At 34.0% G+C, this 26835-nt stretch overlaps 1 protein-coding gene across 1 annotated transcript in view; it reads right to left on the bottom strand.

Annotated features, from left to right (window-relative positions):
- Window positions 1-251: 251 nt before the first annotated feature.
- Window positions 252-26835, bottom strand: part of LRRIQ1 (leucine rich repeats and IQ motif containing 1) — a 111652-nt gene continuing 85068 nt past the window's right edge. Inside the window, exons 23-26 of the mRNA XM_049792260.1 lie at window positions 22027-22159; window positions 20391-20451; window positions 15503-15623; window positions 252-440 (exon numbers count right to left, since the gene is read on the bottom strand). Coding sequence (XP_049648217.1) covers window positions 301-440; window positions 15503-15623; window positions 20391-20451; window positions 22027-22159 — 455 coding nt within the window. The 3' untranslated portion in view covers window positions 252-300. The remainder of the gene's footprint in view (window positions 441-15502; window positions 15624-20390; window positions 20452-22026; window positions 22160-26835) is intronic.

Genomic DNA, 26835 nt, shown 5'->3' with positions numbered 1-26835 from the left:
AGTCCTTGTAGGGTTAATCAGTTCTGCATTCTACACCACAGGAACATATAAGCAACTGAAAACACAAACTATGATAACTTACTGACAGGTATAAAAGAGTTTGACCAAAAAAACACCCCAAAACCCAAACCACTGTAACCACGTATAATAAAATAAGTCAAATGCAATTAACTGAAACTGTTGGTTATTACCGGTAATAAACAAGAATCCAAAAATTCATATTCACAGGCTTAAAAAGAAACAGCTCTCCATATGCTCTCCGTATTTGATTAAATCGTCTAGTTAAATTATCTCCAACATTCAGCTAATATTTTTAAGCTTTTGCCTTTTTTTGCCTGCTCCCCATCCTCCGCTGAGCTGCACTGGATGGTCTCGAAATGATATCCGTTCTTTATGAGATGGACCCAAACATGATTTTTCTGGAGTAGATATATTCTTTTCTAAACAATAAACAGACATGTGAAATTAAAAACCAAACAAATACAACTCCCCAAATTTCACTGCATCATATTCTTTTCGAGATAATAATATACATTAATATGTCAAATTTGATAGTACACAACTTTTATAATTATGTATTGCTCACTGTTTTAAAAGTAACACAAGTATTTTCACAAGGTAGTACTTTTTTAAAAACAAACTCCTTATTAAAAGAGACAGTAAAATTACTACACAAAATTATCTTGTTTTTAGAAGTGCCACTGTCTGTATCTTTTGAACATATTTTAAACGCATATAGAGACACGCAACGCTTTTGACACAGAAACTAGTAATGTCATCCATCCTTCAAGTGGATGGAGAACTAGTTTGGACTATATGTCTATTAACAATTGCTTTACCATATTAGACCAAATAAAAGAGAAACTTCTTTTTTTCAAAGCTCAAAAATACTTAAACTTGGATGCTGAGCGGTGTCCCAGCAAACCTGACCAAAGGTATGATATTTATTTTACAAAAACCAACACTTTACAGATGGAAATATCTTTCTTAGATGTTTGTAAGGAAGAAAGCAACTATGGAAGACAACTCAAACTGCAAGAGAGTGATATGATGTTCACAGTACAGCAGTTTTATATATATATATATAATATATATATATAATCAGCATGCAATCTTAGCTTATCAAATAAAAACTTTACAAATATCTTTTTGCCACCTATCAAAGGAAAAGATTACTAACTACATATTTTTAGTAAGTATTTTTGATTTTTTAACTTTTCAGTACTTTTCAATAGCAAAATTAAATTTCTCACAAAAAATAGTCCCCCCAAATTAAAACAAAGCTTAAATCATATGACTGAGTATCATTCTATCTACTAATATATACAACATAGCTATAAATTACAAACAGTAGCAATTTCTTTGTTTTCTCATGGATGCTTTTCTGTAGTCTGCTAGATCGAAATGTCAGGAGCTTTTCCCAGCCTGCACTTCCCTTTTTTAAGAAGTTTTGAATTATTGCAAATGTATCTTACTAAACAGTTCTCTCTTTTTGCAATCAAGGGCTTTCAAGTATTTTTAACATGATCTCTGTTTTCTTAGGGCTCTACAGATGTAGTCAATTGGTTTTTTTCTTAAAATATATAACTTACTCTAGGTCTACCTGATAAAGGTTTAAAATACTAACGTCTTGCCTTTACAGCATTCCCAGTTTCCTCGTCTTTGGATCCTTTTATTTAACACCTGAAATGCTAACAAATCTCTCTAGTGCAGAAAGGCTTTTGTTAAAGAGCAGAGAAGAAAGTTATTGAATCAAGCAGTAAACTTTCCATAAATTCTTTTGACTGGTAACCATAATGTATTCACTGAAGGCTGAAACCCTCAAATTAGTAAATGAAGTGGTTAATTAGTGAAACTTCAAAATAAATCTAATGTGGTAATAATATTAAAAAAATTGCATCCCTTTAATTTAAAGAGATGTTTTCCGAAGTAGTAAGCATTGTTAAACAACAAAAAGATTTAAGACTGGTAGATGTTCTTTGCTAAAAAGAAAAGTGTGTGTGTGTTGGGGGGATAGCTATTGCATGTTTAGGCTGGAAAAGAACTCATGCATGAGACTGACTGTCCTGTGCATTCATCTTCAAGGCTGTGTCAATGATAAACTAGATATACCAGTTATTTATTTCTACATTTTGACAAAACAAATATGTTTTATTACATTATTTTAAAAACAGAATAAATGCAAATGCCAGAACAAAAGCATCAGTACTAAAGTTGAAAATTAGTTTAGAAGTGACAGAGTCAATGTAGCAAATCAGGAAGTCAACCTCATCCTAATTGCCTAATCCGGATTATTTCTGGACTAAAAACCTCACTTGTTTATGAGCCTGTCTGTACTGCTAAATATTATTTTCGTGATGGACTTCAGGAATCTGTAAATGTAGGTTTTTCTGATTTTCCACTTATAACTATATGCAATTCACTGGAAGGGATATACTGTCCTTCCATTACTATGAAATGTATATTACTACTCCCTAAAAAAAGCACAAAGACTTCCCGTAATTTGCTGCAAGAAACTTGTGAAAAGTCTTCATAAATTACTAATATATCCTTTTATTTTGGCAGAATAACAGCCACATCTGTCATAGCATGAATTCTGCTTGTCTAAACTTCAGAGTCAAAAGTTCACAAATTTAATTTTTTTTATGTTTAATTGTAACTGATTTAAACATTGTTGAAAGGCTAGCGTAGTCAAATATTTTGTGACTAAAATGTAATAACTTATTAATTTTGAGTGCATACAAGCTGTCTGACAAAACAATGTCTTCGATGTCTGTGAGAATCATAGCTCAGGATCTGTAGACCCTCAGTAATAGAGCAGGATAACTGCCTCAGCCTGAAGGTATTTTTGCAAAATCCCAGATACTCTAAAGGTGTAGACTCTCTGCTCCCTTGACTGCAGGTTTAACAAATCTGAGGCTACCCCAAAGTCTGACAGTCACAGCTCCCTTTTTCTGTACCTAGCCTGAAGTGCCGGTTAGATTTCCTAGGGCCTGCTTTAAACTTTACTATACAGTAGTGACCTAGACAAACTGAATTAAAGCATAGACTGCTCTCTATTCTTTTTTTCCATCGTTCGCACAGTTCTCAGCACTTTCAGCCAAATAAAATAAACTATTGTAAGGAATGATCAACTAATTTAGAATGAAATATCTACAAGACAGGTTTGTTGTAAATCACTGTAAACCAGTCCCTTTGTATGTCCCATCTTTGAAATGGGCATAACCATGTTTGCTCTTCTGATAAAGCACTTTTGAGATCGACTAAATAGTACTGAGAGATGGGTATTATCATCAACCCTGCTGTCCAGTTTTGGGTCTAACTGGAGTGATGAACGATAGAACTGGCAAGGAGATCCAGCAGCTTATTCCCTGAAGAAGAATTCTCAAATACAGATATGAGTCAGACTGGCATATAGGCATAGTGAAGTTTGCTTACTCCTATTCGTATTATACCGAATTCTCAGACATTATACTTACAGACTGCTAGCGGCTTAAATGTTAATTATGCTTGAAAAATTGTGTCATAAAGCAAAGAAACACCTCATTTACAGCGAAGGTATTAGTCAAATATAAGAAAAGTTTTTATTGCAGTTCTTTCTCCTAGAGTTTAATGCAAGAACAAACAGAAAGAAAAACGAAAATATAGGAATGGAATGCATTGCAATTATAGGACTTACCTGATTTATTAGACATGTGCCCACAAATTACTATGCTTATTTTTAACTTATGTCTTTTGCTATTTCAGTGAAAAAACTAGGTATGAACACTCTTGTGGTGAAGTAAGGGCAGCTTCATACTTAAGTAAGCATTTAGGTACAGTCTTGCAAGAAGTAAAAATACTGCATATAAATTAAGACTAAATCTCAGTTATTTTGTTGTCAATACCTGTGTTTACAACAGGTTTTCTGATTCTACATTATTCAAACAGGCAATTTTTTCCTTTAGAGATATTCAAAAAGACAGCTCCACTATCAAATGGTTAGAATTTTGTCTAGATCGAGGGGATGAGGGAAGACAAGAGAGTCAGGTAAGGGATGACAATGCCACTTTGAATTAAGAGAGTGAACCCAGAAATGTTCCATAAAAATATAGTCTCATTGTTCTTAAAAAAAAACCCCAAGACCAAAATCAAACAAAACCACACATATTAAAATGAATAGGTAACTGAATCCTTATTATCTATGTTTCACTTTTATTTGTTGTCTTTACTTATATTTATTGTGCTTTACTTCTTCTCCTTGGATGTAAATACATTTAGACCTGCTCAGGGGAAGTTGAGCAATTTTACCGCTTCATGAGGTTTTGTTTATTTTAAGAACAGGGGAGAAAAAAAAAAAAAAGGTGGGGAGGATACTTAGTTCAATGCATGGAAAAATAAAGCAAAGATTCAACAAAAACCAATGAAAGATAGCAGATGAAAACATTTTGCATTTCTAAAAATGTTCTCCCAAGCACACACCTGAAGTGCTGCAAGGTCAGATATTCAGGTATTATTAAAATATTCAAAATCTCCGTGAGATCCTTCAACTGTTCTTCAGGGTGTACTTTATTTGAAAGCCTTACTTTACACCTCAATATTTTTTTGGAGAGAGCTTATATCTTTCTCTTACAGCATTACTAATGATGTGAACAATTTTCACAGCAAGCTGGGATTTGCAATACCTCCATTTTCCCCTAAACTGCAATGTGTCTTGCAAACAAACAGTTCACGTATCAGTATATATGAGTGAATAAAATTATTATTATCAGAACTTTTTGATAATGGGTATAATAAAAGGTGACATTTACAGTCGTATTCTGCTATAAATATAAAGAGATCTGCTAGGCATATATTTCACTAATATGCATATATACACACATAGGTATGCACATGTGTATTTGTGATTTATGAATAACTGTAAGCATGATCATAATACTTTCTTTTCATGTTATGTTCCATGACTGTATTTGCAGTGTGCCTTACTCAAAGGCAACAACAGAAAGATTCACATTGTTTCAAGATATAAGTATCTTTACTAAACATAAATTAGAACTATTACATTGGTTTTACTCTATAAAGTACTGCTATTTTTTACATTAGTAACAGCAGCAGCAACAAGAACAACAGCAATAATAATAATGATAATGATAATAATAGTAATAATAATAATTTTTTTTTTTTTTTTTACCATTACTGGTACTAGAATTAAATAGAACCTGGCAAGTGTATTATGTATAATTTAACATGATATACAGTTATTCTAATACCCGCTCATGTGGGAACAAAATCTTAGCCAAGAAAAGCAGTTTAATTTCTCCTATCCCAAACTAGGTTTCGGAAGACAGGCTGTAACAGTTATTATACTGTACTTGTATTAATTGCAATATTTGACTATATGAAGCTCCAGTATAGTCTGAGAGATTTTCAGGTGCCTGTATATATCAAATAACCATTTCTTTTGAGTATGTGCTGAAAGCTTGTCTTGGGTTAAGTTCACATGCTTCCATTTCTAAGCAGTCACTTTTGTGTTGTTTAATCTGTTTTCTGCTATTGATTTGTTCTGGTCTTTTTTGGTTAAAGTCTGGGTCTTTTAACAAATGTCAAGGTTTACATATCCTCTGTTTTGATAAGTAATGCAATATGTAAAATGCTTTGAATGAAATTCTTGGTGTCCGAGAAGAAAAGCTTTGTTAAACAGGTTATGATAGAAATTTTATGATGTATAGTAGACGTCATAGGGCATTTATCGATCCACCTAACATTGTGTGTCTGGAGATATAATTTATTTCAAAGTCCTTACCATATTGTATCACTTAAGAGCAAATACAGCATAAGAAGGCATGGAGAAAAAACGTCAACATTTTAATGAAAGCGACCAGAACGAATCCTTAGCAGTAAAGCGTTTACATCAATTTAAGCTCTAGAAAGAAGCTAGGTTCAGCAGGTCTGTGAAAAATGTAAATGCTACCATCTCAGAAAAGTTACTTTTTAATAATGTTACTTATGGCTATATTGAAGTCGGATCAAATTTTTTTTTTTTCCTGGTTGCATTCTTTATGTCAAAACAAAAATATACTTATTGTATTGCAATTTTACATTAACTTTTTGTATTTCACACTTATATTTGAATAGCACTGAGAAGCCTCAGGAGCATCTTATATGAAAACCCACATAATATGTGAAGATATATCTCCTTTCCATATGGAGATTTGAAGATATAACATACTCATGATTATATTTTTTTGTAAGCAACTGATTAACTTTGTCTGTAAATCTCCTTGACTTCAAGTTGGTAGGACTGGAGACTAATCTTAAACTTTTATAGAAACAATGAACTTAAATATCTTTGTTTATCAAACATTGATGTTGTTCTAACCAGATCACGCTGACAATGACACACCTGAATAATCTGAACTCGAAAATGTGACTCAGTCACATGAAGGGGTTCAGATAGATAAACATTTACAAGAATAAGTTATAAACATTTATTAATTGCCATTCTACACACTTGAAATAAACAACATAATAAACATAATGCTCCAAATATGTGACTGTAAAATATAACATTTTCCTAACTACAAACAGGACTTTTAGCACCATTGGTGATTAAAGCCCAATCTTTATTTCAGGTCCTTATCTATTTCCCCAATTTTGACCATTTAGGATGAAATTTTACACACAGAGTATCTGCCTTTGGCTGAAGTTTTCGGAAAGGTCGGTCACTTTTAAGAAAATATGTGAAATATTTATGTTGCCCTTTGCAGAGGGGACTTGAAGTCCACCAAATAACAGAAACTTGCTTTTAGGATCTGTCCAAATTTGGATCAAGTATATACAACTGGAAGTTTCTACATGATCGGAGGAGAACTTCTTGATTTTTTTGGCTATATTCCCTAAAATACCAGTCAGCACGGAAACGCGCTTTACCATGAGGTTACACTGAGCTAAGCAAGACTATTCCTAAAAATAACGTTGAAGATCGCGCTAGGTCAGGGAACTGAAGAGCCTGCTTGTTTCACGCTCTCTGTAGCAGACAGAGCCCAGCTACAGGAGCCATGGAGAGGGGAAGGAGGAAAGCTCCTATAGAAAGGAGACGGAAAGAAGAGGCAGAGGGCTGGAATTAAAACCCGAGAGGGAGATGAGACTGACTTGGAGTTAAGGTGAGAGAAACTAAGGGTAACTTGGCAATACCTGACACAGGTGGCACAAGAGCCTCGAATGACTTGACCAATAGACTGACACTGAGAGCAGAGAGAAAACGTCAGGAAGAAAAAAGTTGTGAATTGACCAAGGGGAACTGAGTGAGAATAAAGAAGGTGGATTAAGGGGCACTAGGTGGGCCCTAACTCTCAGAACTTATGTAATTAAAAGAAGTGAAAACACATGTGACAATAAGAAAGGATACAGAGAATAAGTACATTAAGACTCTGGATTCAAGAACTGCCTCAATAGCACACTAACCCAGGCCAAATTTGGAGGAGATTTCAACTAGGAGATTCATAATCTGAGGAATACTGGCAAGGAATATCTAGATACCAAAGGGAACAGAGGGAGAGAGGAAAAAGGTCATCAGACAAGGATCTGTGCAAACAAACACAAGACTCGATGGCGACTGTGGAAAGGAAGGCCTAGAGAGGATGGGAGAGGAAGCTTATGCTGGAATAAGAAGTTGGAGGAGCAGAAAGAAGAGTTGGTCGCAGTGAACGAAAGGATTACAGAACACAGTGGGGAAAAGGCAGCAATGAAAAAGAGACAAATTAGAAGGAAAAAAACCAAGGCAAGAAAGATTGTCTTGGGGAAAAACTCTATATTTGCCATCCAATGCAACAACTCTGTAACAGCCCAACTTTCATTACTGGGTCTTCCTGGGCACTGACTTGAGAAATATTTTTGAAGCTCCTTGACAAATAGCCCACAGCAAAGGAAAACTAAAATTGTTATTATTTACTCATACCATACGACAGAAATCCTTGTGGTGGGTCTAATGGTTCCAAGTGTGTATCTAAGCAAGTTACATGTAAGTCAATGTCTCAGAATGGATTTTCTCTCTTTTTTTTTATTTTTTTTTAATTTTTTTTATTTAAACCTGGTTTCTCTTTGAAAAAAACAACATACCCCCACTCCTCACATGCTCTGAACCCTCAAACCCTACTAAAAGACTATCAGGCTTTAAAATTAAGCACTTAAAATTTAGGAAGTGCCTCTGTGTATCTGTTATACATAATTCTTAAATTATTTTTGTAATTCAAAACACAGATGATGAAATTACATGAGATAATGTATCATTTTACTCCCTGTCCTGCTAAAATTAATGAAAGCAAGTTCTAAGTGCCTTTTCAAATCTGCATTTAGGTAATTTTTTAAATATGTAACCTCAAAGTGAATTAAGCAGCATCTCGCAAATTATCATTCTGTAGTCTGTTCAAAAAGATTAGGTATGTGGTGTTCGACAGTTAACTAATATGTAGAAAAATACACATGCATCTCCATAATAATTTCAAGTGCTTAGGAAAGCAGTATCTTTCAGCTGTGTTTAACAAATCTGCTCCTGCAGAATATGTCAAATTTGCATGTGTGAGTATTCTTATTATGCAAAATTATACACAAGTACTTCCCTGGTCCAGGTTTTCTTCTTAATCACTCTCACCACTAGTCGAATTTTTAAAACACTTGGGCATGGAAATCAGTGGAATTACACTAATGAGCCAGGCCTACATGTGTGTTTCCTTACATTTTAAGAAAATATAAGTTATTAAGATTGCATACTGCAAGAACGGGGAAATACTCAGATGTTAAACCTGTGAATAGAAAAAAAAAAACAGTAAAAAATTGAAGTTTTTTGCATAGTGTATTAGATGCATGTATCACACTGAAATCTGGCTTAGTGGCTTTGATGAAGCCAGGATTTCGTCTCTTTTAACATCATGATTTTATGTTCACTTTTGAGAGAAGCCTTCTTCTCAAGCAGATAATATTAAGATAAATAGCTCTCTGCGCACATAAATGGTGACACCTATACTGATTTACTTCACTTCTGAACACAGGATTTATATCTATACTGGAAAGAAATTCATGGTATGTACCTGATTTTTCCTAGTTTCCTCATTATAAACTGTTTGTTGAATTTTTAATAATGTTTCTTGAAGGACTACTGCACTTCTATTGTTACTCAATACAACATCTCCCCAGTTAAAAAAAGAAAAAAATCAGTGAATTTAAGAAACAGAAAGAATGAGTTAGACCTACATTGTCACCACTTATTTTGTGAATTAATCATTCTACCTTTTGACATATCCCTTGATTTTGTCACCATACTGTAACTAGTTCGTTGTGCCTGTGTATATTCATCCGTAAGAGCACTCCTGTGCTGACACGGCAGATTCCAAATAGTTTATCCAGTTTACAAATGAGGAGGCCCCTTCCCTTTCCTAACAGTTAAACATAATGATGCTATCATCCTTTCATCGCAGATACATAAACTTTATACAAGGATGGGTTATATCATGACTATTATTTCTGCAGATAGGAAAATTGATGTATATAGGTTCAAAATGACACTCCTAATATAACTAACAGGTTAGTGACAGAACTGGAAAAAGCCAGAACTCTTGAACCTGCAGTCAAATACTTTCTCTCATGTGGATAAAATGTATCCTATCAGCACCATACTCAGAAAAGTAGGTTTTCGTACCTAGGTCTGCACGTGAACAAGTTCCATCGTGCTGTGTATTTTCACATATAGGCCATCAAGTAAAGTTCAGCATACTGAAAAACGTTTAAAATATAATGACGAGTATTGTACTGATTTATTCATTTCTAATACGGCGCCTTTTCTCACTGATTATTTGAAAGAAAGCATCAATGTCAGATTAAAAATTTGGATGTGACACAGTCTGAAGATGATGAGCTTTACCTACCTGCACCATTAAGTTTGCAGGATATGAGGGAGTTCTTCTTTGGAAGTCATTAATGAATTTCAGATTCATATAGAGTTGTGCCACTGCTCAGTGAGCCCATCTCTCTGCGTGGCTTTTTGCCTAGGTACCATTCTGTTCTAAGGTGTCTAAGGGTTTCCAGACTGAGGCTATTTTGCATTCTTTCAGCTTAGAACATAGGTTTAACTAGTTTCTGTTTTCCTCGGACTGGGTAAATATATGCTATGCATTAATGTACGGTGGATCGACAGCTCTATTTTTTTGCATTCTGGTAAGATGTACAGAGGTATCTGTGTGGGAAAAAATACTGTGTTGAAAGGATGTTAAAAACAAGATTCATGTTTTCTACTAGGTATCAAACGCTGGTAAATTTTAATTACTTCAGAACTGTAACCCCCTTTCTTATCCATTCTATCCCTATTATATCCCTTTTCTGAGCACAAAAATATTAATAGTACAGAATCATCTTGCTCTCTTTTATTGGACAAAATGCTTGTCCAGTAGTATTCACGTGGTCATATAACCAGATGTGGCCTACAGAGAGACAGCCTTATTCCTAAAATTGTGACAGCAGTTATGATTTCTAAGGTAAACGGCGTTCAGCATTTTGCTTAAGTAATTTTGCTTTTAAGTAATTTGTACTGTAAATATCCTCCACAAATTTACAGCATTTCTACACTTTTCTAAGGAAAGAGAATAGATTTTACCATTACCTTCTAGGAAGTCTGCTAAGCAGGTAAATGCTGAGAAATTGAAAGGACTACTGAATAAGTACCTCCATATTTGATCCCATGCTTCTAAGATGTTTCTTACTCAGTTTCTACAATATGGCAAACTTCTAAATCAGACTGCACAAGCCAAAAAAAAAAAAAAAAAAAAAAAGGAAAGAAAAGAAAAGAAGACCACCAGAAATCTGCTTGGTAAAATATGGGTAAAGGCATGAAGAGAGAGCTTAAAAATGAGATGTTTATTGCACACAGGGAGTTTACAAATCCTAAATGAAAGACAGCAGTTATGGAACTAGAATATATAGACAATACTAATGCCAAGGAGAAAGAAGAAGGAAAGCAGGAATTATTTAAAGAAGTGAAGCTTCTGCTTAAAACAAAGTTGAAGACTTCCTAAGGACTCTCATTATCAAAGAAAGGAAGGCAAAAGAAATCAAGATGGGGGTTCTGCCAAGAGGAAAAAGAAGAATTGAGAAAAAGATGTAAAAAGGAAAGTGAAATAAAAGTTACTGTGTTTGCCTTTTTTTTTTTTTTTTTTAATTTGAATTTGAAGTCATTCCACTGTAAGAAAGGCATTATTAAACTTCATTAAACTAATTTCACTGATTAACAGAATGGTAAAGTTTGAATTTATCTGAGAAATTAAATTAAAACCTGTTTTTTAGTGGAGTATTTATGGGCTATTTTTTAAACTAGGGGTGATTAAGGAATCACAAGATTCAGGTCCAAATTTTTTTAATTTTTTCCTGGAAAGCAGTGTTTTACTGATATCAGAGACTCCCTGAAAGACCAGAATTCAGGGAAGAGAAGAATTCAGAATTCTGAGCAGTATTTTAAATAACAATTAGAGGCACAGTTCCCATTGCATTCCACTTCCAAATTCTGGTGCTTCTGGAAATCCCTGTCTAAAGATTGCAGGTCACAAGACAAGAAGTACAAGGAAAATAAAGTTTAAGATTTGCAGAGAAAAGAAAACCACAAAATTGTGATGGCAGTTAGACAATGTAAATATGTAGGAGACTCATCTAAAGGTCCAACACTGGCTGGCCAGAACCAGATTAGGATGATAGAATGGAGTTGAGGATTGTCAGAGCCTACTCACAAACTGGACATTGGTATAAAAAAAATCATCCTGACTACCTAGGTATAAAAAAAATAATTACTTCTAATTCTTGCAAAATATTTCTATGCCCATCTTGCGACTTAGTGCTGACTATACTACCAGTGTTCAGGAAAGTATTAAACCAAAAAATATAACCAGCAATGCACATCAATATTTATGGAGTTAATAAAAATATCAATGAGTGTAGGACCTATACTTGAATCTTGCTTAACTCTGACTAAGCCACTAACCATCATGGCTTATGTATGTGTTTTACAGAGAAATTATACCTCAGGGAAAAAGAACTTTTTTTTTCTGTTGTTTTTTACAAAAGCAAGGTAAGTCTATGTGAAACTGAAAGGCAGAAAATATAATCAGCAAAAGGTCATTCTAACACACGTACTTTTGCAATTTACTGGCACTAGGTACCACAGAGATTAAGATCTTAGCAGTGGTCAGACAAGAACAGACAAAAAAAACCCCAACCAAAACCCACCTCAAGAAATAGAAAAGAAAAATTAGTTACCAGTGAGCATAAAGAAACAGCTACGATTTCTGGAAGGAATATAAAGTAAGTGTGTTTGAGAACATAACGTATTGGCCATCGATAGAGGCAAGGTCCTAAATTAGACAAATAAGTAGTCTGACTGAACAATCGCTACTCTTTCTTTAGGTTATATATTTTTTAACTTTTTTTTAAAAAATACTGGGTGAATTTAATGCAGTCAATTTTCCCTTTGAACATACAACATGGAACCACATCAAATACTTCAAGTACACAAATGCTTTCCTTAAACTGAGATATACTATGTCCACAGCATTTCTTTTATTCCTTAATTCATTTTGTTTTGGCAAGGAACAGAATTAAGTTAGTTTAGGATTAATTTACTCCATCCAGCTTCTTCAGAAAAAAAATAGTAAATTTTGGGTGATAAACCCCTTAAAATTCTTTAACCAGGAATTCTAAGAACCTACCTTTGTAAAATAAGGTCTACAAAAAGTAGACCTTTGGGGCAGCTCCCCAAAATATTTCTGAGAATCTTGACTTAGCCTTTCTAAAATGCCCTTTGAATTAAAGGATAATAACTTTGAAGCATTGTATTTTTTGTCTTTAGAAAACCATGATCATTCGTGTACAGTCATGTCCCTGTAGTATATAAAATGCATTTTATTTCACTATCATATGCATTTGAGGTTTTTTTGAGTAAATATACCTAAAATCATGTATCTTGCATTTTTAGACCTCACTTTGCAGCCCAGAGGATCTCAACAGTTTATTGATACTATTACTGAATTACAAATTATGTATAAGAAACACATATCATACCCCCAACTAATATCTCTGATATATATTAACATCTCTCTCAATTGTATGGCACAGTTTGACAAAGACTTCCTACCAATAATTAAAAAGAATTCTTAGCAACAACCAGGAATATGGATGTTGCGAGGTGAACTTAGTAACTTTTTATTCATTAAAGCTTGTCAAACCATTGAAGTTGAATTCTCCTGAAAAAAATGGTACAGGAACTTGATCTAATAATTTATTCAAATGGCAGCACCTCTAAGGTCACAGCATCTTTTCTAAGCTCTTCAGTAATACAAGTGCAGGCTAACTCAAAAGGAATACACTTACTAACTCAAAACAGTTTCTAGGCTTCTTCATTAAATATTTCAGAAAGCAAAACCAGGAGAGACAATACCACAGGAAAGTATTTTATAATGAATACGTTACAAATAAAGGCAAATTTCTAATGGTTTCAGATTAAGGATACCACAGGTTTAATAATTTATTTTCGATCACTGGAAAACAGCAGTCTTTGGCAAACAGAACTAATATAATAAACATGTCTATATACTGCATATTAATTGTACAAAGATAATAGTCATGTCTGGTTTTCCATCTAATATGCATTAAAATTTAATATATCATCACTTTTAATTTCTCAAATTCATGATGAAAAAATTTATATAGATGCATATGCAGAAATGTATATAGAAAGACCTAAGACCCGGGCCTCTTTTTCCTTAGTTCCTGAACTACTGAAAGGAGAATAAATATGAAATTGTGCTGTACTAGATGTGTATTTTATAAAAATACATATATATTACCAGCCACTGTAAACTATCTCTCTATTTCTCACACTTACGACTCTGCCAGTTGATTGTTTTTTCCTGCTCCTTTCCTAGGCTCTTCTTTTTGACGGTATACGACAATGACACTCTTTTAATTTACTGTTCCCAAGCTCCTAACATTGGCAAGTTCTACACGCCTATCTTTGTCGAAAGAGCTTATTCTCATTTATTTTTCTGGATGGTATAGTGTAGGCTACAATCTAGACAGCAGTTATACATTACTATGAATGCAGCGTATACTATTTAACTCAATCATTCAAGATATGCATAGATTCTATCCTGAATATATTAATATAATTATAATTTTGCCATTGACATCAGTAGCTTAGACTTTTCTCACCTAAATTCAGGATCTTAGCAATTAGGAATCTTATCTAATTTAAATGGTGGGACTTCATCACTAGCCAATGGAGAGAAACAGGAAAAGTCAGGGCACAATTCATTCTTTTTTAAGATGGCAGGCAGACAGAAAGAATCATATTCTTGTTCCACGGATACAATTAACTTAGACTAGGATGATAAATTTTATCTAATCTAATTTTAGGAATGTAAATCAAGTGAATAAGCATGGACAAATTGTACTCACTGTTATTTTTTGGCCTGTGGTGGACTAATATAATGTAAATATAACTTTATTCCAAAGCCTTTACAAAGTATGTCAGAAAAACAGACATATTAAGTATTTTTACATGTTTTCCTTGAATTTTGTTTTTCATTGAAAGTGAAAAGTCAGCATATATGAGAACATAATCAAAAAAGCAAATCCAGCAATTACATATAATTTATGAAATAACCTGATTTAGTTTGTCAGAAAACATTTCAAGAAACTTCACTACTTAAACAGTTTTACGAGTATCAATAATTTTGCCAAAGTTATTTAATACGGCTTATATTTTCTGTAATGTACATTTTTGAGGTTTGGAGTTTTATTTATTTGGAAAAGACATTGTACACAAATGACAAAATATAGTATGTCATACTATTAGAAATATATTAACATTTTCTTCAGTTACATTACACAAAATGAAACATGAAACTTAAAATGCTACCATTTTAGGACTTTCAAGTATTATTTTCTCAATTTTTCTATATAGAGAGTCTCTTGTTAATTTGTATGATATTAGAGTGGTAAAAATATGAGGCTTTAAAAGGATCCTCTGCCACTGAGCTATGGGAAGTTCAGTGGGATGCATATACTGCAGCATAATCGGTAATCAACATGACAGAAATCTGTGACTTGATGAGGATATGTGTTCTGGTATTCAGTTAACAAAACATGTATTTTCCAAACCTCTTTTGGAAAAAAAAAATGAAGGAGATCATTAAAAAACCCACTCTGTTTTCTAACTCAGAGAAAAGAAAATCTTTTAAGAACTCGATCATCAGAAGACCTAGCACACGTCACTGGGAACTTCCCGTTAAAATCACAAGAGGAAAGTCTATTGATATTAATGACACAGTTTTTGAGCAGAACTGTAGAAAATGTATGAGAAGGTTTTAAGTAAGAAAGAAACGGAAATATAAGTAGCGTGTGTTATTAGGGATTCCAAGCATGCTCAGTTCCACCTAGCATTTTAAAGTGATCTTTAAAACTGATATTGAAAAAACCCATAACTTACTTGAAGATCTTGCTGAGTGTCTGTGTGGCTGCTTATTTTTTTCTCTGTTCTCAGTCAAAGCACTTCCACTGGCCATGGAAACAAGGTCTAAATCCATGTCTTCTCTGCTTACAGGGCTTGCCTGGAAGCAGTGGGAGAGAATGTACACAATCATGAAACAAAATATAACATTTTCTGAATGCAGCTCACATTACCCCAAATAAACAAACAGGGTCTGTCAAACAACCTTCTTCAAAATGATACCACAATCCTTTATTGTTGCCTAGGCTGAACAAATGCACTATGTCAAAGCATTTTTGTAAATAAGAGCCGATCTTAAAATTGTGGTTTGTGATCTGAGTCAGTGCAACAACAAAAGAAAACATTTTAGTACAGTAATTTTGAAGAAAATCAATCTTGCAGATGGCTGATGAAACCTTAAACAGCTTAAGATCATTTACTGACCAGTCTATAATTTAAGTTATAGTTGAATGTCAGAGATGTCATATTGGATTATTTTCTGCAATATTTATGTTTTATCCAGGACACGTATCAGTTCAATCAGTCAAGGGCCCAGTAAGTAATTCAATCTTTTAGTTTTTTGCTAATTAACCATAACCATCAGACAGCATTTTAATTATACTTCGGGTAAGAGTATTATATTAATTATAAACTTCTAACATCCAGTGTTGGTACATTTTGGCATGAGGCACGTTACCTGCACATAAATATGGCAAAATAGAGAAGAAAATCATATTTACTCAACAACCCCCCTCCCTTCCTTGAAATGGAACGCTAGCCAACACAAAAGCAGCCACCTAACAATACTCTTGAGTAGATACTAAGGGCCAGTAACAACAACGGAAAAATCAGACACTGCAGAAGAGGGATCTACAAAATCCCCAGCGCAGAGCCAGTCAGCTGGAAGTACCGAACATAAGGACATACTTTTCTAGTCTCTGGAGCTTCAGGAGCGGAGGCCAGAAGGCAGATTAAGTCTTTCCTCTATCTGGGCTGAAAAGCCCCAAATCCTTTCAGAAGCTAGGTGTCTAACTGAGCAGAGTCCTTTTTTTTGTTTTGTTTTATAAAAAAACCCAAACAACAAAACAAGGAAAGACTATGCTAGCAGTAACGTCCCCAGACTTTTGCATAAGACCGTGGTAGCTAGAGTGCTCGATCAGGAATCGAGAGACCGGGTCTCAACTCCTTCCTCGGGGGGCTGAAGCCTGCAGCTCCCTTTTCCTCAGGAAAATGCCGTTCCTATAAAGTTGTAGGCTGTTCTGGAGGAGACGATCTCCAGACTTCCTGTTCAAACCAGTTCACTGTACCAAGAGCAGCACCGCACCAACGCAGACAGGCTTTGTAGTCCAGTCTAACTCGGAGAACTCAGATGAAATGGAGCCCTGTTTCATTTCTTTGTCTTTACCCAGTCACTGTTTAATGTAAAATTCATTAAAAAGTTCATGCATTCTCAAACCGACAACTCCAAAGATACAGAGATTTTACGCTCTTCCTTCGTGACGGCGTACCCTTCGTGTCAGCACAGAAAGTTTATCCCTTGTTTTCTGATCGTTGCCTTTTCTATGTTTAATGACCATGATTTTAAAGTTTTGCTTTGCGCAGGTAGCAGGCTGTATTATTGCTGTTAACATCAATATTTTATTTTCTCTTCCACAGCAGTGTCAAGAAACTTTGAAAACAGTTTTATCCTGCCAACTCTTTACATTTTTGGCCTTAGTATTTACAGTCGCTTTAAGCTTGTGAGAGCTCCGTATGTTCAAAATCTTTAAATAGAAAGCTTTCAGTCTTTCCTTTGTAGAAACAAAGGAATTATTGTGACGCTCGGAGAGATTCACACCAAAGGAATTGATCATTCTTATTTCTATCATCTAATGTGTTTCACCACACAGCAGAAGTTTCCTGATGTCCCAATTCCCAAAGGCCCAGGAGGCCACAGTATTTTAAAAAACTAACCTTTCCACAGAATTATTATCCAATCCCTACCATCAGAGAATCTGAGCCTTCATCATCTTGTAGACAGCAATATTCAATGTTATAGCTAGATTTTAATAGGGCTGTGGCTCTCTGATGTAAAATATCAGTTATTTTCTTTCAAATAAAGAGAAGTGTTTTCACCCAATTACAGTCAGAGTAATATTTAAGGTTGTAATAATCACTGGAGCAAACTTAATTTCAGGTTTGTAAAGAACCTGACTGAAAGTCCCCTGAAGCTAACTAAAACCTTCCCTTTTACATTTATAGCTTAGAGCCAAAAATTTGGAAGACATTTAAGATACTGGTACACTTTTTCACACAGTGCAGTATTCCATCTGTAGCGATCACCATATTTAACTCTTCAGACTTTTCACCCTCAGTTTTACTACTCCAAACCTTTTTTTTTCCAATCAATTGGAAATTAGTTTCAATCAGGAGGAATCTTTGACTTGAATACAGCTCTGCATCTGAGTATTTGTCTGTTCATATGTGACCTTCTGAGGTAAAAAGTGCTTTTAAATTCAAGTTATATCTTAATGATTTGGAGATACTGATTAACAGTGAAGTGGTTAACCATGTAGGTTCATACAAAGATGAATCAGGAAGTCTATCCTACTTATCATTCAGCAAAATCATTTTAATTTCAAGTGTCCAGTTTAAACTGTAAGTCAGCATGCCTTCCTACGCACTTACGTAGTAGTAGTAGTAGTAAGCAAAACCATCAAAATGATCAAGGTTAACATAATAAGGTTTTAGATTTACCACAGGTTACTACATAGGGTTTATTCCACAATAAGAAGGTTTAAGGCTGTATTGTTAATATGGAACCCCTGAAATACCATTTTATATCTATGGAAAAGAATGTCTTAAATTCTTGGAATGTGCACAAATATCACTTAGAAAATTATATTAATTTAGTACTTTCAGAATGCAGGTTTATGTAACACATACAAATCAAGGATCCTATTACACACCAGGAAACTTTATGATTGAGCATATGACATATGAATAAACTACTGGAAATGCCCAGGAATGCTTTCCTCTTCTAATTATCTTTTTCTTTTTTTTTTTGTTTTGTTTTGTTTGTTTTGAAAATGTATATTTTCCTCTTTCTTTCAGTTTCCCAGAACTTTTTGATAATGATTGCAGCTAAGTGTTAACTTCATTTTTGTCATGATTTCATAGCTTTTACCTGAGTTTCTGTGCAAAAGCATTAGGAGTATGTTCACATTTCAACCTTTAAAAGTTAAAAGAACCCATATAAATTTTAAAACCATAATTCTCCAGCCGTCTGTGTACAAACCACATCATTACTTCATTGCCTGTACTGCTTTCTGCATTAGAGATACATGTTATTCCTTTTTCTATTTTTTTACCTTCTATTGCATTTTTCTTTGTATTTCATTCATGTGGAACAGCTATGTAATTGTGTGGCACAGGCTGGGACAATCATTGCCAGTTATGTGGGCACACCACATAATACTCTTGTGGGATTGCAGCAGTATTTTGTGGACAGAACTGCTTACTGCAAATAAGATACAACCTACCTATGTGCACATATGCCTACCGATAATTACATAATATGTAATTTAGATAACATTATTAGATTATGATTTGCTCAAATTAGAGCAGTTGCTGGTTTAGACCTAACAAATAACTATTAGTGCTGCTGCAACTAAACCCCATCACAACGGTTGCCTCGTTCATGATTTCAGCCACTAAACTTTAACAGGAACCTAAGAATTGGACAGAACCCACGCCAGAGAAAAATCTTTGACAAAATCTGACTTAAAGAAAATAGTAATAGTAACATCTAAGTCTTAAAAGCATTTTTGCAACAGTGAATTTTAGAAGAGTTCATGGAAGTGTTTCCAAAATGTGCATATTGCATAGGTGGTGAAGCTAAGGAAGACAGAGGTTAGAAAGAGCCAAGATTGCTCAGAGTACAGAATGAGGCATATGACACATCATCTAACTGGGAAATACTTTTTATACAACATTTTACATTATATATATGAATATAAGACACTATTTCTGTATAGTTTGTAAGTTTTTGCCCCATTTTTTTAACCCCCACATGATTACAGAAACAAGAATATTGCTACTTTGGCAATAAAATGTGAAGTTTACACATATAAAGAGAGAGTATTAATTGGCCTGTAGGCATCATAACACTGCTCACTATCAAAGGAACTTTTGGGCATCTCTGACACTGAATCTTTTAATTTTGTAAATCGTCAAGACTGTTAAATCGCTCATATTCCCCCTCCTGCCAAACTACGGGACTACCCATTTCAGAAAACACAATTTTTTTTAAAATGCTGCAACGGAAAGAATGAACCATGAAAAGAGTAGAGGGCATTTTATGATGTAAAAAAATACAGAAGAGAAATTGTAGGAATAAGTCTGATTTTATACAGTTTTTAATAATGTCACCGTATTAATATACAAGTCCAACTTACTGTCTTTCAATAAATGACACTGTGGGCTTATTAGAATGATTTAGGTATGTGACTTACAGATTTAAGAACATTTAAACTTGTCTGATTGACAAGAATATACGTTTTCAGTCAATAATGTAATTGGCGCTGAACCGTATTTAATTTTTTTTAAACATTTTTCAAAAGGTTGATTTAGAAGCTTTAAAAAACACACAGTAGCATTTGATGTCTTAAAAACAAAGCCAGTACCAGATCACGAAACTAGAACCCTATGTACACACATGGGTTCTTGTGCTCAAACATCTTCTGAGCTCCATCAATGGGTGACTTGATTGCTACACAGAGACGACATTAAAGAATTATATTCAATCAAAAGAAAATCTCCCGGTTGTTTTTACACCAAGTATGCGTTTGGAAACACCATCAAGGCATAGCTGAATTCTGCAAAATCCCACAAGGAAACAAGTTCTTACCACAAGTTGTACTCGTCTACTGTCACGTATCACAGGATCTAACTCAGGCAAAAAACGACAGCTGGGAAGAATGTAGAATAGAAATGTCAATAAATCCCACTGTACTGGGCTTACTAAAATACCTGCACAGAATCTTTTCCTGGAAACAATCCTGCTTAAGTAGAAATGATACCATTTAAATTGATTCCATGGTTAAGATGTATCAGAGTAACTAATATTAATTGATAAAGTATCAGAGTAATTAATATTAAAATTTGTGTACTTAAGATTAAAATAAATAAATTATTAACAATTAAAATTGTTTGTTCAAATGATAGAATACTAATTTAAAAATATACATGTCAATAAATGCAACCGTGCATGAATTATTGCAGGTACTGACATAAATTATAGCCAAACCAGTTGTCACATTATTTTATGTAGGAATAAAATTGTTTTCAGCTACATAAACTTATCAGCGGTTCTAAACAGTCTACCAGTGATATTCCAATGGAGATCAGTGGGACTTTTGCCACATTCAAAAATGATATCATGATCTTAAAAATGTCAGTACAAATACTAGTGCATAGCACACACCTGCAGACGTAACAATAACATTTAAAAAAAATATCCTTTATAAATTTCCATGTCTTCTTACTTTCAAATATCATTACATGTTCTGTTCCAGTGTTTTCATTCAAATTAAAAGTCATGGCAGTTACCTTAAACAAACACTTGGAGTGCTTCACTATTATGGAACACGACTGACAGATAAATATTTTCTAAGGAATATATGCTGCATATATTTCCTACAGTCATTGTTACAATTTAGAAATGTGGAATATTTTTCCATACAAAACATAACAATATGCACTCTATTTCATTACAAATTAAATACATTTTTTAATGAAAATAAAGTTAAAATGCTTACACTAAACCCATTGCTTGCCTCCTGACACCTTGTTTGGTTTTAGTAGAGGTGCTTGGCGTTGTGTCTGCTAATGACTTCACTAAGATATCAATGGTTTACATAGAGTTTATGACCAAAATATACTTACTATGTCTTCATGTTAGTTTAGGGAATGAGATTAACCTTTTCTTTAATTGTATTGATAGTTTACCAGTTTAATAACCAAAATTAAATATAGAGGGAGCATGTTTACAACATTTTACTAAGTATATATACTATGAAGATGTTAAAAGTTGGGTTTATGTTTTGAAGAAAAAATATAAATTTATACTATCTAGTTAAAAAGGGGGGGGGGGGGGGTTACTTCCTTAATCAAATCTAACAATATAGGTAATGTTACAGTTGATCTAATTACATAAAAGCATAATATATACCAATAAAGTTATAAAATATATGACGAATAAGCAGTTTTTTCTACACTCTTTACAATATAAAACCCACTGCATTGCTAGCATAAAGCTATGTGCATATTTATACACTGTTTATCATTTCATTACCACTGTGGAAGAAGTATCTGTACGACTACTAAACCAATTCTAAAGAGTACCATGTTTGTGACCCGGAAATATGGTGCACTGTCTGCTAGCTACAAAGTCATGTTTGTTTTAGAACTATTAACCTAGGTTTCACTTTACAAGATAAATTTACAATTAAAAAAAAAATCTAATTTAAAGGCAATGACCTCACCACTTCATAGTTTTGGAACTGGCTGCTTCATAATCCAAAAGCTGTGTATGAAGCCATTGGTATGTAAAGTCTTTTCTCCTTTGTAATTTCTCATCTAAAGTAGTATCCAGCTGAGAAAATTCTTCTTTTTTACCTGGGGAGGAAAAAAGATACTCCTGTCTTTCATTATTATTTTAAACTATAATTTTTTTTAATATTCCCCAGATATATGCTGAGCATATTGCCTTTTACAAAACATAAAAGACAATTACTTCATTTTCTTGCAAAGTGTCCAACTGACTTGAATTTCTTCAGGTATATTTAAGAAATAGTTCTAAATTAATTTTGAATTTTATGGTTTATTTTCTCTTTTGGGATTAAATATTTGCCTTCTGAATAAATTTGTTTCTATTGGGAAATAAGGTTCTCCTTTATTCTGAAATATAGAGAGAAATACATATTATACATAAACTGCTTGTCATAGCATCTGTGAATGTTGTTTATTGTGCTATTTCTATCTTTAAAAATACACATTCATTAATATTTAAAATTCTATTTACCAAGCTATAAGGTAAAAAAAAAAAAATAAAATCACCATTATATGCAAGAGTGGACACATGGCAATCTTATTCCTCTGATCTGTCTTTTACCAATATGATTTATTAAGACATTTTAATGGCAATTTCTGATATTGGATTTCAAAGCACTTGCATACATGATACGACTTTTCACAAATTACTACCTACTTTTGGATCACAAAAGACACCCCAAGATAGAGAATAAAACAGTGACATTATGGAAAAATTCTGGAGATCTTTCAGTTTTTGGGATCATTCTGGTTGCACGGGGACATTCATAGATTAGAGTAACTGTTTATCTTCTACCCTTATACACCAACTTCATAGGTTATGCCTTTTTAGCACCTTCAACTCAGGGCTTTTATGAGATATCAGAAAACTTTTTTTTTTTTGTACAAAAGTTTTTTGTTTTTCTCTTTAATACCATTTCTGACGACACTGAGTTATCCTCCCTCTTGCTGACTATTCCTTTTTTCCTTTCAAAGATTTTTCTTTCTCTCAGTGAGTGCTAGGTGAATTTAGCAGCTCCTAGAAGTTTCTCGGTAAACTGTAGGAGCATGCCTGTCCTTTTGCACCTGAACCAGCAAAGAATGTAGGTCACCTCACTTTGTATCAAGTTTGTTTGTCCACTATGAATGATTTAACTATCAGTAACTGTAGAGGATGGGGGGGAGATGTCAGAACTGCCTTTGAGGTGAATGATTTCCTCATACTCCTTATTTTAAGCCTTAGTTTTCATTCAAGTTTTGACAAAATAAACTGGAGTTACAGGCTATTCACCAACTTGCTTTTTAAGAGGTTTGCTACATTACCTGTAGTATTTTTTAAACTAATCCTTCTGTACAAATTATAACTTACTTTGCATAAGCTGCAAAATGCAGTTCCTCACTTGCATTTTAGCTGGCTTTGCAGTAAGCTCATTGCTTTCATCTTTTAGTTCCAAGGGAATATTGTTCAAGTGTCACAGCTTCTTATTTCATAGTCTGAAATATGAATGTCTTTTGGTTGTGCTCTCCATTTATCTTGGTATAAAGAATCACTATTCAAACCAAATCCCTTCCTTAGGCTGAACGTGCTCAACTGCCAAACCCATAATTAGCCTATTAAAATTAGACAAGGTCCTGGTCCAGAATATGAAGTTGTATATGTCTTGCTAGCGACTCACAGACTAGAACTTGGGCAAAAAAAATTATCCTCAGTTGATGTAAAGAACTCTCATTTACGTCCTTAGGAAGACAGAAAATGAAAAGCTTGGATGGACAGTCACTCTATCTGCCCAAATGAAGTTGTGAGGGCTGACTAAAAAGGTCGAGCAGTGAACTGCTCAATCAGTGCCAAATATTAAAATATAGAGAGTCTTAATCACAGAGTTCATCACCTTCCTCGATTAAAGTGGGAGCCATTTCTTCTTTTCTAAGTTTATGATAGTGCCTTCCCCTGTTGCTGGTTCAGGAATACGGTTTTCTGACCTCTATATTATGAAAATTTATAGGTTCAAAGTCTGCAACTACAATGGTACCCCTATAGCTCTTCAGATGAAGAAGATGCTGATTTATAACAGGAGTAACAAACATTCTGTATGATTTCCTAAGAGCAGTCCTGGAGACTGAACCTTCTGCATACGTTCTCCAAAGAGGAATACTTCCCCAGGAAATTATCTTTAGGTTTATTCTTATCTGTATTACAGAAAAGTTGGTCCAGTATTACCATCTTTCTCAGGAGAATTACTTCTTCCTATTAAAAGGATCAGCATTATTTATGCATTTACTCAAATATGTGTTACCTTTTCCTCCATTAAAAGGGAAATCAACGCAGGGATTTAAAACCAGTATTAGAAGTTCATGTCTGAGTCTGCGTGTCAGTGATGGTCAAAAGAAGATGCACATACAATAAGCTATGATAAAACTTAGAAAAAAATGAATACTTTTAACTTGCCCAGTTATTTTTCCAAAATGATTGTTAATAATTTGCCTAAGTTGCAGTTTGAATTTTTGACTGAATTATGTTTGAAACACAAGTGGCTTTATTTAATAAAATTTAATTTTATTTTTGCATGTTAATTATTGAAACATTTTTGAAACAAGAAAGTGACCAAGATAAAAGTGCACACAATAGGTTTTTTTTTCTTAAAACTATGTATTCTATTAAACAGAGTATTCTTGTTCCATATTAGTGTTAATAGCGGCTTTTTTCTCAAATGGACAGACACTGTTCAATATTTTGTTTAATAATGCTGCAGAAACCTATATTCTATTTTTTTATTTGGAACATACCCACATTCTTACTTTTTAATAGTAACACCTTGCTTTTTAATTTGTATGGAAAAATAGTATGTTCTGAATTAAAACAGAGCATTATCACTTTTCTATTCCACTTATGAACATCATGTGTTTGAGGATCTGTTGTAGCAGTATCATTAACATGTATTTGCTTGATAGCTTTCTTAAATTAGGGCTCTGGGTTTTTTTAAAAACCTGGACCTGATTTTGCAGAAGTACTAACACTCACAAATTCCACAGAAGTTCCAAAGAGCTGTAAGCATTCTGCATCTTTGAAATGGATCAGACCTATAATCTTTAATTGTTAAACCCAGACAACTCTTAGAATATCAAAGGAAAAAGGAATACATCAAAGACGGCACAACTCCGTCAAAAACCAGATTAATCTCAGAGGTATTTAAAGTATCGTACCCTCATTAGATTATCACTTCTAAGCTTTCAGTCTTTTTGACTTCTTTTTACATGACACACACGTTAATAATTTAAGATTGGAATAGTCTTACATTTGGCATCAATACAGTAATGATTTTTAGGTGTTGCCAATTAATCATACACACACACTCTGTACACTTCGGCCAGATCCACTGAAGCTTTCAGGGGCACCTACTGCCATTTTCCTACGGAATTTGGGCACCTAAGTAGAGAGAACTTATTCAGTAGAACCTGGGCACCTGAAATCTCCTTGGAACTGAATGTTACAGCAAAATAAATTCTTTTCTAGGCCCCCAAACCAACATGCAAACTCTTAAGAACCTGAGCTTTGGGATCCAGACCAATGTCCTCCATCTGTCAAATTTGTTTGTTGGGCACACTCTGAGACAGCACGCCTCATGTTCCGTTTAAAATATGGGTGCTACTTATGTACTATAAATTAGACTATCTCTGGGTAATCCATTAAGTGAGTTAAAGGGGAAGGAGTAAGAATCTGTGAACTACTTCTGGTGAAGTGCCCTAAAACCTAGATAAGAGTCAGTTTTCTTCTTGCTGTTTTTTCTTTAAGATTGATGCATCTTGTGCCCTCAGCTGTAGCAGTCGAGGATTGGAAGAGGACTGAAACATAGCCAAAGGGAATAGCTTGGCATGTGGAAGATGGAGATGCAAATCTCACCAGGCTAAGGAGTACCTGAAGCCTGTTTCCCACTGCCTGAGGAGTACCCCACACCCACGTTCCCCAGGGCTAGGGCAAGTGTTCTTAACAGCAAGCCAGTACTCAAAAAGTACATAATGTCTAGATTCAGGGTGATCTTTCAGATTCTGCGTTTCAGTTTTCAGATTCTATCCCCAGGAAACACTGATCCTGATTGTTGTAAATCCCAGTTAGCTACTCAACTCTTACTAAGACCTACAATGTGAAAGAAGGGCTTGGAATTTCTTCAGCATTCTAAGTTTTCCTCCCTTAATATAAGAGTTAATGTGACCAGAGTTAATTTTCTCAAGATGTATTCTGGAAATGGTGTTTTTAATATAGGAATTAAGTAGCTGAGCTTGGGTATAAAATTAATGTCTGTGCTATTAATACATTGAAATTTTTCTCATCTGTCAGTATTCTGGTATACATTACTGGCCAGCAATATGTATTATGAGGACGTGTGTGTTTGAGTGTACAAAGTCTATAAAAATATTATTCTGAATGAAAATTTAAATTATATATACCCTGCAAGGATTTTTATAACTTATCCTATGTCTTCTATCAAGTTATGTTATAATACACATTAATAAATAATCTTGAAATCCCAAACCTAAAATCCAACTTTTTACCTCATTTTCTCCATATGTTAGTCCACAAACAGCATGGCATTATTTCTGTCACAATATGTCTAATATACACAGAACAGAAAGCAAGAACAACGTAAGTAGTAACACTGCTATCAAGGCAAGAAACTGAAGAATTTGGAAACAGACAGGAAAATAACAATTAAAAACCCACAACAACCCCTCAAACCACCCAGAAACTTATAGTAGAATGTAAGAAA

The sequence above is a fragment of the Accipiter gentilis genome, chromosome 34, assembly GCF_929443795.1.
Source record: "Accipiter gentilis chromosome 34, bAccGen1.1, whole genome shotgun sequence".
Lineage (NCBI taxonomy): Eukaryota > Metazoa > Chordata > Aves > Accipitriformes > Accipitridae > Astur > Astur gentilis.
The sequence above is the reverse complement of the archived record's forward strand: the minus strand, read 5'-3'. Positions and strand labels throughout refer to the sequence as shown.